This window comes from Suncus etruscus, chromosome 1 (genome assembly GCF_024139225.1).
Source record: "Suncus etruscus isolate mSunEtr1 chromosome 1, mSunEtr1.pri.cur, whole genome shotgun sequence".
Taxonomy (NCBI): domain Eukaryota; kingdom Metazoa; phylum Chordata; class Mammalia; order Eulipotyphla; family Soricidae; genus Suncus; species Suncus etruscus.
Genome location: NC_064848.1, coordinates 150,766,727 through 150,780,488, shown reverse-complemented (window position 1 = coordinate 150,780,488; position 13,762 = coordinate 150,766,727). Strand labels below are relative to the sequence as shown.

At 36.9% G+C, this 13,762-nt stretch overlaps 1 protein-coding gene across 1 annotated transcript; it reads right to left on the bottom strand.

The window, feature by feature from the left end:
- Nucleotides 1-3,278: 3,278 nt before the first annotated feature.
- LOC126022671 (taste receptor type 2 member 3-like) lies at nucleotides 3,279-4,208 on the bottom strand. Its single transcript, XM_049783686.1, has one exon. It carries the CDS (start codon nucleotides 4,206-4,208, stop codon nucleotides 3,279-3,281), a length of 930 nt encoding a protein of 309 aa, XP_049639643.1.
- Between the last annotated feature and the right edge of the window lie 9,554 nt (nucleotides 4,209-13,762).

Sequence of the window (13,762 nt, the reverse complement as noted above, 5' to 3'; positions counted from 1 at the left end):
GCGGTGGCGCTAAAGGTAAGGTGCCTGCCTTGCCTGTGCTAGCCTTGGACGGACCGCGGTTCGATCCCCCGGTGTCCCATATGGTCCCCCAAGCCAGGAGCAACTTCTGAGCACATAGCCAGGAGTAACCCCTGAGCATTACCAGGTGTGGCCCAAAAACCAAAAAAAAAAAAAAAAAAAAAAAAAAACAACAACATAAAAGGTAGAAATGTATGGCAGTTGGACTTTGACACACCCCTTTATGCCAGATATAAAAGAAAAAACTTGGACCTTTGTGGGGTCATAATAGTGACTAGATTAGCACCTACTGGTCCACAGGGGACCAAAGATAAAGCTTTGAAGAGATGTTGCCTGCTTTGTATCTATTCCCTTTTCTTTTGTCTTTGTACCAGGACCTTCCTTGGCTACTTATGGCCAGTGAATTTCCAGCAGAGTAAACTTGGTTTCAATTTCAGAGGAAATGTGCAAAGGAGATTTATTATATAGAGAAATAAGAGACTTAGGCACAGAGAAGAAAACAAAGAAAATTTTGAAATAGAGAATATTTGCCCTTTACGTAGAAATAGAAAGTGAAAAACTCTGATAACCCCACAACTGTCCTCTATCAGCAGAAAGCAGCTAAAATGTGTTACTCCTTTACCCTAAAGAATTGGATTATCAGTCAAAATGCACATGAAAAAAGCTCCACTTCATTTATCATCTGGGAGATATAAATCAAAATTACAATTTTCATTCAAAATCAAAATTACAATGCAATATCACTTCAAATCATATAGACTGGCACACATCAAGAAGAATAAGAACAACCAGTGCTGAAACAGGTGTAGGGGAAAAGAGACTTTCATTCACTGCTGATGCAGACTGTTTCAGCGTTTTTTGGAAAATAATATGGACATTTTTAAAAAATCTAAAAATTGAGCCTTTATTGACCCAATAATGCTGCTTCTGGGAATATACCCTAAGGACCCAAAACACAGTGCAGAAAACTTTTCTGCAATCTTATGTTCATGCAGCAATATTCGCAAAGCCAGAATTTGGAAACCCCTCAAGTGCCCCAAGAACAGATGAGTAGCTACAAAAGTGATGGAACCTCTACACCAGGGGTCTTCAAACTACGGCCCAGGGGCCACATGCGGCCCGCAGAGGAGTCTGATCCGGCCGGCCAGCAGTGAGCGCTGTTTGGTTGCCAAGATACCTGCCAGCATATACACTCAGTGTATATCCAAATATCAGGAACCATGCACTCAAAATGGTAACCATCTTTGGTAGCACTTATGCCTGTGAACAGACTTTTTCAAGAATGAAACATCTGAAATCTCCAACCAGATCAAGATTAACTGATGCCCACTTGCATCACTTGTTACAGCTGGCAGTGACAAATATAGAACCGGACATTGACCATCTCATTAGCCAAAAGTAGGCCCACAGTTCCCATTGAAATACTGGTGCGTGATCTGTTTATTTATAAATGGTTTTCATTTTATTTATAAAAGATATGTGCAGCGTGAGTAGGAATTAGTAACTCATATAGTCCGGCCCTCCAGCTCTCTAAGGGACCGTAATCCGGCCCTCCAGCTCTCTCAGGGACCATAATCCGGCCCCCACTTTAAAAAGTTTGAAGACCCTTGCTCTACACAAAGAAATGCTATGCAGCTTTTAGAAAAAATAAAGTCATAAAATTTGCTTATATGTGAATAGATACAGAGAGTAATATGCTGAGTGAGATAAATCAGAGGGAGAGGGATAGATTAAAAAAAATGATCACACTCTTTTGTGGGATATAAAATATAGCATGATGATAATACCCAAGGACAATAGGGATGAGGGCCAGGAGGTCTGTTCCTTGGGAAACTTTTTATACAGAACAGGAGAATACTGCTAGGGCAGAGAAGAGACCAATATAACAAAAGAAATAAATATAACAGATATATTTGGTATATAGAGGGAAGGTACCAGTATAACAAAAGGAGAGAGAGCAAGAGAGTGAGAGAGAGAGAGTAATCTGCCATAGAGGCAGGTAGAAGGTAGTGAGGTGGGTGGGGTGAGCCAACTGGAGACATTTATGGCAGAAAATGTGCACTGGTCAAGGGATAGATGTTGAACATTGTATGGCTGTAACTCAATCATGAACAACTTTTTATCATTGTATCTCACAGTGGTTCTATTAAAATTTATTTTTAAAAATAAGTTTAAAGTAAAATTTATCTCACTTCAAAATGCCAATATTTAAAATATTTCACATCAGGGGCTGGAGAGAGAGCCTGGAGGTAAGGTGTTTGCCTTGCATGCAGTAGGACAGTGGTTCAAATCCCGGCATGCCATATAGTCCCCTTAGCCTGCCAGGAGCGATTTCTGAGTGTAGAGGCAGGAGTAACCCCTGAGCATTGCCAGGTGTGACTCAAAAACAAAAAAATAAGATAAAATAAAATAAATTTTTTCATATCAAAATGCAATTAAACCTAGTATTCTAGATCTTCATTTTTATTCTATTTATTTTAATAAAAAGTATAGAGTAAAATCTTATGTTCTTAATAAAAACTTGTTTTATTCACTTTTAGAGTTATACAATAGAGTTTTGAAAACTGTGAACCTATAGGAGTTGGTACATAATTTATGTTTTCCAATAATAGCTTCACCTATTGAGAACTTTATACAATATTTATACAGTTTGTTGCAAATAAGTCTTATTTATCTCTAATACCTTGGGAAGTTGATGTAATAGTCTACAGTTTAAGTGAGAGAAGGGAAGAAGAGAGGTTATTAAATTAAGTCGCCTAAAAACAGAACAATAATTTAAATATACATTCAGGAAAAAACTTTCTCTCTCACCCTGAAATGTTCTGTACTGTTTTACACACACACCATCTTATCACTTATCATCAGTATAAGCGTTTTTTAATAGTTAAGGTTTTTATTTTATTAATATTACCTCTATACTTACTTTTTATTACCTTTTTATCAGTATAAACTTAATTAAAGCAAGTAATCATTAAGTTGATAGTTTTTAAAATATACCATGTCTGTCTAGTGATAGTTTCCTTTCTATAACATTGTTCTGAGACTATTTCACGTTTTCTAACAACTAAACTGAGGTAAATCATGAAACCTTGCAGGTGGAAAATAACAAGGCAGTAATCTGTCCTATGGATGTTAAAAAATTTATAGAACAGGTAATCATAGGGTGGTCACAAAAAGTTCCACATTCTACAGTCTTGAGACAGAATAAAAGGATGCCAGTATTCCATCTATCCCCTTGGCCACCCTAGAGGAATGGGTCACTAGAATCCAGTGTAGAGATGACAAGGTTTATGCCAGATTATTTGGACAAATGCCTGCTTTAATTTATTATGTCCCAGAATGAGAATAAAAGAATGGACAGAAGGATAAAGCAATTTAATTATTTTCCCAATCATCTTGATAATCTCAGTTCCTGGTAAGAAATGACTGGATGATATCATTAAAAGGGCAAGATAATAAAGTAGAAAGAGAAAGAGGAAAGAGAGGATGATTTTGATAGCCCTTTTATGGGCCTCTGTGGTTGAATCTCTAGAGTTAGTACCACTTTTCTGCATCTGCCACATATGCCTTCCCAGAGAGAGGATGAGCAGAAAATTGGAGGTCAGAGACACTATTAGGGGAGGCAGATTCCATAACATTCCAAGGCCATGAATCAATTCGTAGTCACTCTTCTTTCTGAAGTACTCTAAAATAGTCTCTGTATCATTGATTCCAGTGGTAATCACAAAGATCTTAAATTCATGAATCATAGATAAGGCACTGGCACTTGATAAAAACAGTGCACCCAGTAGTAGACACTCAACTACCCTGGAAACTCTCCTCTTGAGCCAGAAGAAAGTGGGGTTGAAGAAATTGGCAATTTTCAAGCAGTAAAGGACACTGAGGCAGGTGACAAGCCAAAGGCTCAGATCATTTGTAAACGTCCAGATAACTTCAAGAATTTGCTTTCCTATACCATCATCACGTTCCCTCAAAGATAATGCCATTAAAATGCCATCAGTCAAGAGAAGCCACAGAAGAAGAATCCTTGAGAGAGCCAGGATAGTGATGACGAAATCAGACAAGGAGAGTCTCTTGCCCTTGTACCAGCCACTGCCATTGACCAATCCTATGAAACCATTACCCAGTATTCCAAGAATGAATTGTATGGCATAGACAACCAGGAATACACACTTGTTGAGTCCCAACATATCTGATGATTGAAAGAGCTGATCTTAGTTCAGTCTGTTGCTGTACAATCTCGCTGAGCTGAAACTTCTGTGAATCTTCACTACAATTGTCTCTGCCCAGATGGTGCAAATATAGTGCATAATTTAGTGAACCACCTCTCACTTTTTCAGGTTAATCTGTCATCTTCAGAGATGACAGATATTGTCAGATTCCAAACATTATCTATACTCAGACTGTGCTTTGCTAAAATGCAAATAAAGTAGCATCAGGTGTCACAAGGGAGTCTCAAAGGAGATGGTTGACTTGGATTTAGTTTCAAAGAGAAGCAAGGTTCTGAACCAGTCAGTTCAAATGTGAACATTGCCAGAAAAGTCGTACAGAATCATTAAAAAGAATGAGAAATCTGGGGCAGGAGCAGAGGTCCAAGCAGTAGGGCTTTTGCCTTGCAAGTGGCTAACCTAGGACAGACCCCGGTTCAATCCCTCGGCATCGCATATCCCCCAAGCCCGGAGCGATTTCTGAGTGCATAGCCAGGAGTAACCCCTGAGCGTCACAATGTGTAGCCCAAAAAGAAAAAAAATGAGAAATCCAATTCCCGAGGATTCCAGGACACCAAACTGTGGAAATTTCATATTAAAATTCTATCAACATCATCCGGGAAGAAGGTTAAGTGCATAAAAATAGAAAAATAATTTGAGGAGCCGGAGCAGTAGAGCAATGGTAGGGCGTTTGCCTTGAACGTGGTTGACCTAGGACGGACCTGAGTTTGATCTCTGGCATCCCATAAAGTCCCCCAAGCCAGGAGCAATTTCTGAGTACATAGCTAGGAGTAACTCCTGAACGTCACTACATGTGGCCCATAAGCAAAAAAAAAAAGAGAAAGAAAGAAAGAAAGAAAGAAAGAAAGAAAGAAAGAAAGAAAGAAAGAAAGAAAGAAAGAAAGAAAGAAAGAAAGAAAGAAAGAAAGAAAGAAAGAAAGAAAGAAAGAAAGAAAGAAAGAAAGAAAGAAAGAGGAAAAAGAAAGAAAGAAGAAAGAAAGAAAGAAAGAGAGAAAGAACGGAAGAACAGAAGAAAGAAAGAAAAAAGAAAGAAAGAAGAAAGAGAGAAAGAAAGAAAAAGAAAGAAAGAGTAAGAAAGAAAGAAGGAAGGAAGGGAGGGAGGGAGGAAGGGAGGGAGGGAGGGAGGGAGGGAGGGGAGGGAGGGAGGAGGGAGGGAGGGAGGGAGGGGAGGGGAGGGAGGGAGGAAGGAAGGAAAGAAGGAAAGAAAGAAAGAAAGAAAGAAAGAAAGAAAGAAAGAAAGAAAGAAAGAAAGAAAGAAAGAAAGAAAGAAAGAAATAAATAAAAGAAAGAATAAAGAAAGAAAGAAAGAAATAAAGAAAGAAAGAAAGAAAGAAAGAAAGAAAGAAAGAAAAAAGAAAGAAATAACGAAAGAAGAAAGTAAAAGAAAGAAAGAAAGAAAAAGAAAGAAAAGAAAAGAAAAAAGAAAAGGAAGGGAAGGGAAGGGAAGGGAAGGAGGAAAGGAAAGGAGGAAAGGAAAGGAGGAAAGGAAAGGAGAAAAGGAAAGGAGGAAAGGAAAGGAAGGAAGGAAAGGAAGGAAGGAAAGGAAGGAAGGAAAGGAAGGAAGGAAGGAAAGGAAGGAAGGAAAGGAAGGAAGGAAAGGAAGGAAGGAAAGGAAGGAAGGAAGGAAGGAAGGAAGGAAGGAAGGAAGGAAGGAAGGAAAGGAAAAGAAAGGAAAGGAAAAGAAAGGAAAGGAAAAGAAAGGAAAGGAAAAGAAAGGAAAGGAAAAGAAAGGAAAGGAAAAGAAAGGAAGGGAAAGAAAGGAAGGGAAAGAAAGGAAGGGAAAGAAAGGAAGGGAAAGAAAGGAAGGGAAAGAAAGGAAGGGAAAGAAAGGAAGGGAAAGAAAGGAAGGGAAAGAAAGGAAGGGAAAGAAAGGAAGAGAAAGAAAGGAAGAGAAAGAAAGGAAGAGAAAGAAAGGAAGAGAAATAAAGGAAGAGAAAGAAAAAGAGAAAGAAAGAGAGAAAGAAAGAGAGAAAGAAAGAAAGATAGAAAGAAAGAAAGAAAGAAAGAAAGAAAGAAAGAAAGAAAGAAAGAAAGAAAGAAAGAAAGAAAGAAAGAAAGAAAGAAAAGGAAAGAAAGAAAGAAAGAAAGAAAGAAAGAAAGAAAGAAAGAAAGAAAGAAAGAAAGAAAGAAAGAAAGAAAGAAAGAAAGAAAGAAAGAAAGAAAGAAAGAAAGAAAGAAAGAAAGAAAGAAAGAAAGAAAGAAAGAAAGAAAGAAAGAAAGAAAGAAAGAAGAAAGAAAGAAAGAAAGAAAGAAAGAAAGAAAGAAAGAAAGAAAGAAAGAAAGAAAGAAAGAAAGAAGAAAGAAAGAAAGAAAGAAAGAAAGAAAGAAAAGAAAGAAAGAAAGAAAGAAAGAAGAAAGAAAGAAAGAAAGAAAGAAAGAAAGAAAGAAAGAAAGAAAGAAAGAAAGAAAGAAAGAAAGAAAGAAAGAAAGAAAGAAAGAAAGAAAGAAGAAAGAAAGAAAGAAAGAAAGAAAGAAAAGAAAAGAAAGAAAAGGAAAGAAAAAGTTGGTGCCAGAGAGATAGCATGAAGGTAAGATGTTTGCCTTGTATGCAGAAGGTCAGTGGTTCAAAGCCAGGCATCCCATATGGTCCCCTGAGCCTGCTAGAGGCGATTTCTGAATGTAGAGCTAGGACTGCTGCCGGGTATGACCTAAAAACAAAAAAAAAAAAAAAAAAGAAAGTTGAATCCATACTATTAACCCCATATTAGTATTAAAGTGAATAAGTATTGATAAGTCATTTTAGTTAAGCTGATAGTCACCATCTGGGAACCAGTCTTATTTAAGTAATTCCAGACAAATCTTGGCCATGACCAATGATAATAATTTTCTATGGAGACACAAATAAATATAATGTACATATTAAAAAGCCACTTTTATATAGCTTAATATTAAGAATAATTATATATTTATATATCTATATATGTGAATTATATGTAGAATACCAATACAGATAAAGCATACATGTTACAATCAAATATATTAGATACATGATTGATAATGTTTCAATATAATGATTTTTTTCCTTTACAGTGGTATAGTTGGAACTGTGATTTGAATTTTAAATTTGTTCTTCAACCAGAGTAGTGATGTGTGGTATTGTCAGCTCTTGTTATACTGAAGTAAGTCACATTTCCCAGTCAGGTAATCACAAGGGTAAAAACAAATATCACTTCCATTTTTCCACTAAGGTGTTGTTTCTTAAAGCTTTGTAGGCCGACATAGATTAGTATTTTCATTATGTTATAGTAAATATCTTCTCTCCAAGTTGTGACATTTATTTTGATTAAAATAAAAGATTAACTTTATAATTTAAATTTGTTAGTCTTTTTTCAGGAAATAAAATTGAGTTCAACCTTGGAACATGAATCACTTTGTTTTACCTCATATTTCTATGTTATTCCACAAATTGAGAGATGAAAAAAAATGTGGATGGGACCCAGAAGTCAAGTGATCTCAGGTTCATTGGGTGGAAAAAAATGGTCAGAGCTAAATACCCAAGCCAAAGTCAAGGTAGGGATACATGCTAGAAACCCTAGTGGAGAAAGGTCAATACTGGTGTTGAGAATGGTCCTAATTCACCATCACTATATGCCTGGAATACAACTATGAAGGACTTGTAATTCACAATGGTTTCAATAAAGTAAAAAAAATAAAGTAAAAATAGAAATTTTTATTTTTACCACAGAGGATTAAAAATCATTCACAGTAATAGGTACATAGTTAAGCACTATGAAAAATATTTCACAGTAATAGGTACATAGTTAAGCACATTCTTTTATATAAGAAAGTTGGGATGTCTCCCTGCTTCACTGAACACAGAGTCAGGAATGGCCCCTGAGAATCAACAGAAAAATTGTGTTTACATTTTTTAAGCTTATATTTTAATTATAAATTATATACCCCAAATCTTAAGAAATTTATCATTTTGATTTGCACTCTTTTGCTTATCTCTTAACAATTAACTTTTTTAAATTATTTTTAAAATAAAATATGTAAAGGTCCATCTTCATTTTTTTCCAGCATTGACAACAATTTTTCCAGAGAAAAGATTAGAAGATGATATTGAGATGCCACAAGTCAAACTCAGCCTCAATACAAGCATGGTATGCATTTGATCATTATTTACCTGACTCCATTTTCTAGATGTTTCTTGAATTTTACCTGGTTATCTATGATTCCACTGTTAATTGAATTGACATTGAATATTATGAATTTTATCATACAGTTTTCCCATCTTGTGTTCTGTTTTTTGAATCTTGTGTACTCTATACCAACTTTGATTTTTTATACTGTATCTAGACTATAATTTAATTATTACTGTAAAATTTTGGCACACTCAACAGTGCCCAGGGTTTATTAGTGGCTCTGTGCTCAGGGCTTACAAGACCATCTGGGGTATAAGCAAACAAAGTCAGTTTGGTAAATGCAAGGCAAACATTCTACCTGCTGTACTATTGCCCTGGCCCCATTATTTGATGTTTTAAAATTATGTCTTACTGACTGGCAGAGTAAATGCCTCACTGCATTCTTTCACTTCAGAATATGTCTGGATCTTTGTTTATCAGTGTAACTTTAGACTTAAACTGTCCCTGACTCCCAAAACTTTGTTTTGCTTGGATATAAACTCCACTTTAGAGAAGGCTGATACCTTTACACTACATATGATTCCAATAATTAACCATGACATTGCAACATTTAGCTTTCTTTTAATGTTTCAATAATATTTCTAGTGTTTTTCCCAAAAAAAATACACAATGGTTTTATTTTATTTTCTGATACTTTTGTACATGGTATCTTTTTTTAAATCATCATTTATTTTTGTTGTTTACAACTGACTTGTATAATGATTTTTTGTATAATGATCTTATTTTCAGCAATTCTTATTCTATTCATATATAATTTTCTGTTTCCTATGCAAAAATAATTCACAATTTTATTTGTCCCCTTCCAATATTAATACTCTTGTTTTCTATTCTATTAGTACTTCTTAGAGTCTCAGTACAACAAAGTTATTAACAGAAGTGGTGATAGTTCTTACCTTGTTTCTATTTTAAGAGAAATTTTTCTTCTTCTAAAAATGTCTTAGTATGCCTTTAACATGTGCCCCTTTGTATATTTCCAAATGGCAATATTAAGTTTAGCATATTTCAGAGGGCTATATCTGCATCTTGGGTAGAGAATAAGCTGATACCATCACTTCTCCCTTTGAAGCTACAATTAATAGGCATTGACAATAACAATATATCAGGAGGTCAAACATAGCCACATATCTATGTGTCTGAAATTGGATGCACTTAGGTTTATGAAAGTGGAACAATGGAGATACGATTATGCCACCAACCATCTGGACTAATCTAGAGGAAATAATGCACACCCAATATCACTATCAACCCTTTGATGGAGAAAGAAAGAATCACTACCTGAGCCAGTATCTGAAGTATCTGAAGAGGAAGAATGCAGTAATAGAGGATAGCACTATTGTTTTCTAGGGATTATCAACAACAAGGATATAAGCATAGGATGAGAACATAATGATTAAATTTTTTCTATCACAAAAATGTGACTAGTGTGAGTAAAACCGATAGGGGAAAAAGAACCCAATGGATGAAGCAGGCAAAAAGTAATGAGAGGAAAACATGAGACCAAGGCATTTGATTAGCCAGTTCTCCTTCTTCTGCAACACATTGAGATATTAGCACATTACAACAAGTAACATATTTTCAACTTAAAAATTGGCTAATTTTCAGGGGCCCGGAGAGATAGCACAGCGGCGTTTGCCTTGCAAGCAGCCGATCCAGGACCAAAGGTGGTTGGTTCGAATCCCGGTGTCCCATATGGTCCCCCGTGCCTGCCAGGAGCTATTTCTGAGCAGACAGCCAGGAGTAACCCCTGAGCATTGCCGGGTGTGATCCAAAAAACCAAAAAAAAAAAATGGCTAATTTTCAAAAGCTAAGCTACTCTTTATTTCATATGTCTCATGTATACCTGATGTACTTCAGGTGTCTTACAAATTGGTGTAGCACCTAAAAGGTAACAAAGGAGTAAAGTAGCCTTATCAGGGGGTAACCCAAATGCAGAGGAGAAACCAAAATCCACTAAGTAGTCACCTGAACAGTAACTACTACAGCACACATTCACATAAGTGAATGAGTGGAGCCTCCCTTGATCCCAAGGACATCACCACAAGAACTGTGAAAACACTTGGGATAACCTAGGGAGAGGCCAAAGGTTTGCAGGAAGTTCTGGAGACCATCCTGATAATGGTTAGGACATACTCATTTTCTATTTGCTTAGTGGAAGACCTCCTGATAATGGTGAACTTGTGTTTGCACACTAAAGGTAAAGCAAATGTATACCAGAGAAACTCAAGTTGTTTTAAAGATCAAAGGACACAGTTCAAGATAAATAAATCTGGTTCATGGGTAAAGAATGAAGATAAGATCATCAAAATAAATTTGTCAGTAATCTATGAGTGCAGAACGAAAGAATAAACTGCTGACTGGGTATAGCCAAAAAGCAAGCAAACAAATTTGATTGATGGAAAAGAACCAAGATAAGATCATCAAAAGGAATTTGTCAGAGAAAGGCAACAGAAGAGCAACACTCGGGATAAAAAAAAATAGTGCTTGTTATTGCAATCCTGATCAACTGTCCTCAGAATAGATAGATCTATAAGAAATGTAAAGTCACCCTCACTTTTGAGATTAGAAAAATAAAGTGCAGAAAGATTAACCTGCTCCAAAGCATCAGGAAATTCATAGCAATTTATTCCTAGAACCCAGAGCTGCTGAACGCCAAAGCTGCTGGACACTACTGTCCTGATAAAGTTATGTTCAAGCAAGAGCTCTGATCAGAATGTGAGGGGGAACATAGCTTTAAGATCAGAATTCAGCGAGCTAGCCATTTATCAGAGAAATGTATGCCAAGTGGCAGCATTGTTAGAAATCAGATATTCACCAAGCGAATGAGCACCTGTTCTAGGATCAAACTGTCTATAAAACCCTGTCACAGGCTATTTGACAGAGGTTGGATAAGAAAATATAAGTACAATATTTTATAGAACTAAACTTCTAAGAGCCATAGAGATAGCATGGAGGTTGTGTTTGCCTTGCATGCAGATGGTGGTTCGAATCTTGACATCCCATATGGTCCCCTGAGCCTGCTAGAAGCAATTTCTGAGCTTAGAGCCAGGAGTAGCCCCTCAGCACTGCCTAGTGTGACTTCAAAAAAGAAAAAATAACTAAACTTCTAGAAAGCTTCTAATAGATTATAAGCACAAAATGGTGATTACTGTAAGAAAAAAGAAAGAGAGTGATAACTCAATAAAATGTGGTAACTCAAATAAAACTATTGTATGGTGATAGACAGAAGTTAGACTTCTGGTAACAATCATAATGTAAATACATGAAAAATTATAATCTGTATGCTCTGAGTCTATAAAAGGTTTAAAATTAATATTAATTTAATAAACGTTAAAGGATCAAATTCTCAACTATTTATGTCATGATTTCATATTATTCATTTAAGTGATTAGTCTTCCTTCATAGTCTTCCTTCAATGATGTCCCCATTTACCAACCACCTCCCCAGCTTGCACCCTTAGCAAGCACAAAATAATTTATTTCATATTGCTTGTTACTGTAAAAAGGGGTTCAAAGCCCAGGGTCCAGGGAAAACCCAGGGTCCTGGAAGCCCAGGATCCGGGAAGCCCACCACCTCAGATAAAGACCACGAACCTTCAGAGATGCAATCAGCAATGCGAGGTTATTTGTCCAGGGCTCTGGGGTCCACAGTCTCCTGACACAACAGATATATAGTGGAACCCCGAGTCTTGGATCCCCAGATTTTTATGGGGAAGTCATATGGGAAAATCATGTGATAATAAGATTACAAACTCAAAACATTTCATAGGTTCACACAAGTGTTAGAATTCAAACCAACCAATAATGTAAACAGAAGGTGCAATTTCTTAACTATTCCAGACCCTCTTTGACGTCAGTCACCCTAACCCTCATCCTGGTATGTAAAGATATGGGTTGAACCCTCCAGATGGTCTCCAATTGGGTCCTGAACTAGCAGGGAGGAGGCCCTGCACTAGAATGTGGAGGGCCTGTTCCCATAGTGACCGGGGCTGCTAGGGGGAGGAAGACTAGTTTGTTATATTACTTATACTATACTTCAAGCAAGGCAGTCACACAAGCAAGGCAGTCACAGAAGCGAGAAAAGCATTAAACTAGATCTCTCTCTTTTTCTATACCTTTTGTACCCTCTATGTGTTCTTGGGATGTTGACTTTTACAATGTGCCCAGATTGTTCTTAGCTGTTTTTTTTTGGGGGGGGGGGGGGGTTTTTTTGGTTTTTCGGGCCACACCCGTTTGATGCTCAGCGGTTACTCCTGGCTAAGCACTCAGAAATTGCCCCTGGCTTGGGGGGACCATATGAGAGCCCGGGGATCCAACCGTGGTCCTTCCTTGGCTAGCGCTTGCAAAGCAGACACCTTACCTCTAGCGCCACCTTGCCGGTCCCTGTTCTTTAATGCTTAGCTTTAAATTCTGTTTTTTCCTTTGGTGGCTGCCCTCTTAGCATGAGTACATGACTTCATTCCTTATCTCTCTCAGCCAGCTGGTATCTAATAGGGGCCTCCCGGGTCAGTGAGCTGTTTACTGCTCACTTGTCAGGGTCTGTCTCAGGGCCTATAATGGCTGAGGATCTGAGATGGCAGAACTCATGTCAACTAAGAATTAACTCAAAAGTCCTATTTAAATCACATCTATAAAACTGCTTAAAAACACACTTTAACAGTTATAATATATAATCGCACAATAGAGTTACTAATGCCAACACTCTCATTTGATTAGATATTTTTGGATCCTGCTACTTCTCCATACAACTGTCTCTATCTCAAAATAAGTGCTAGAGAGGCATTGAAATATGGGATGTGTGGAATAATAGCTCTGGTGCTACTAAGGACACTTTCTATTTGTTTTCTTTAGTTAAAGATTTATGGGGGGCTACTCAGTAATGTCGCAGCATTAACATAATAGGAATCTTAATATTTCTAGAGAAAGTCAGAAGACCTGCTAGGATATTCATCCCTTAGTGTGGGTAGCTGATCAAAAATTCCTGAGGAAATATTACCAGCAGGCCCACTGAGAAGTCCTTTCCTTCAAGTGTGGATAGCTGGAAGATTCCTGAGAGAACTCTCACCAATAAGCCCACTGAGTCTTCTCTCTCAGTATGGATAATTGAATGAGACATTCTGTTAATGAAACAGACATTCTGCTTCCTTTACTACAAACACTTAATTGATATATATATATATATATATGCTCCCTTCTGCTGTGTGTATATAGTAAAACCTTTCTCATCCTAACAAGGATTTTTACAGGCAATATAGCCTTGATTAAATTTATCTTTACCTAACAAGGATTTTTACAGGCAATATAGCCTTGATTAAATTTATCTTTTTCTCAGCATCAAAAAATTATTTTTTTCACTCCTTGTTTTTAAACACCA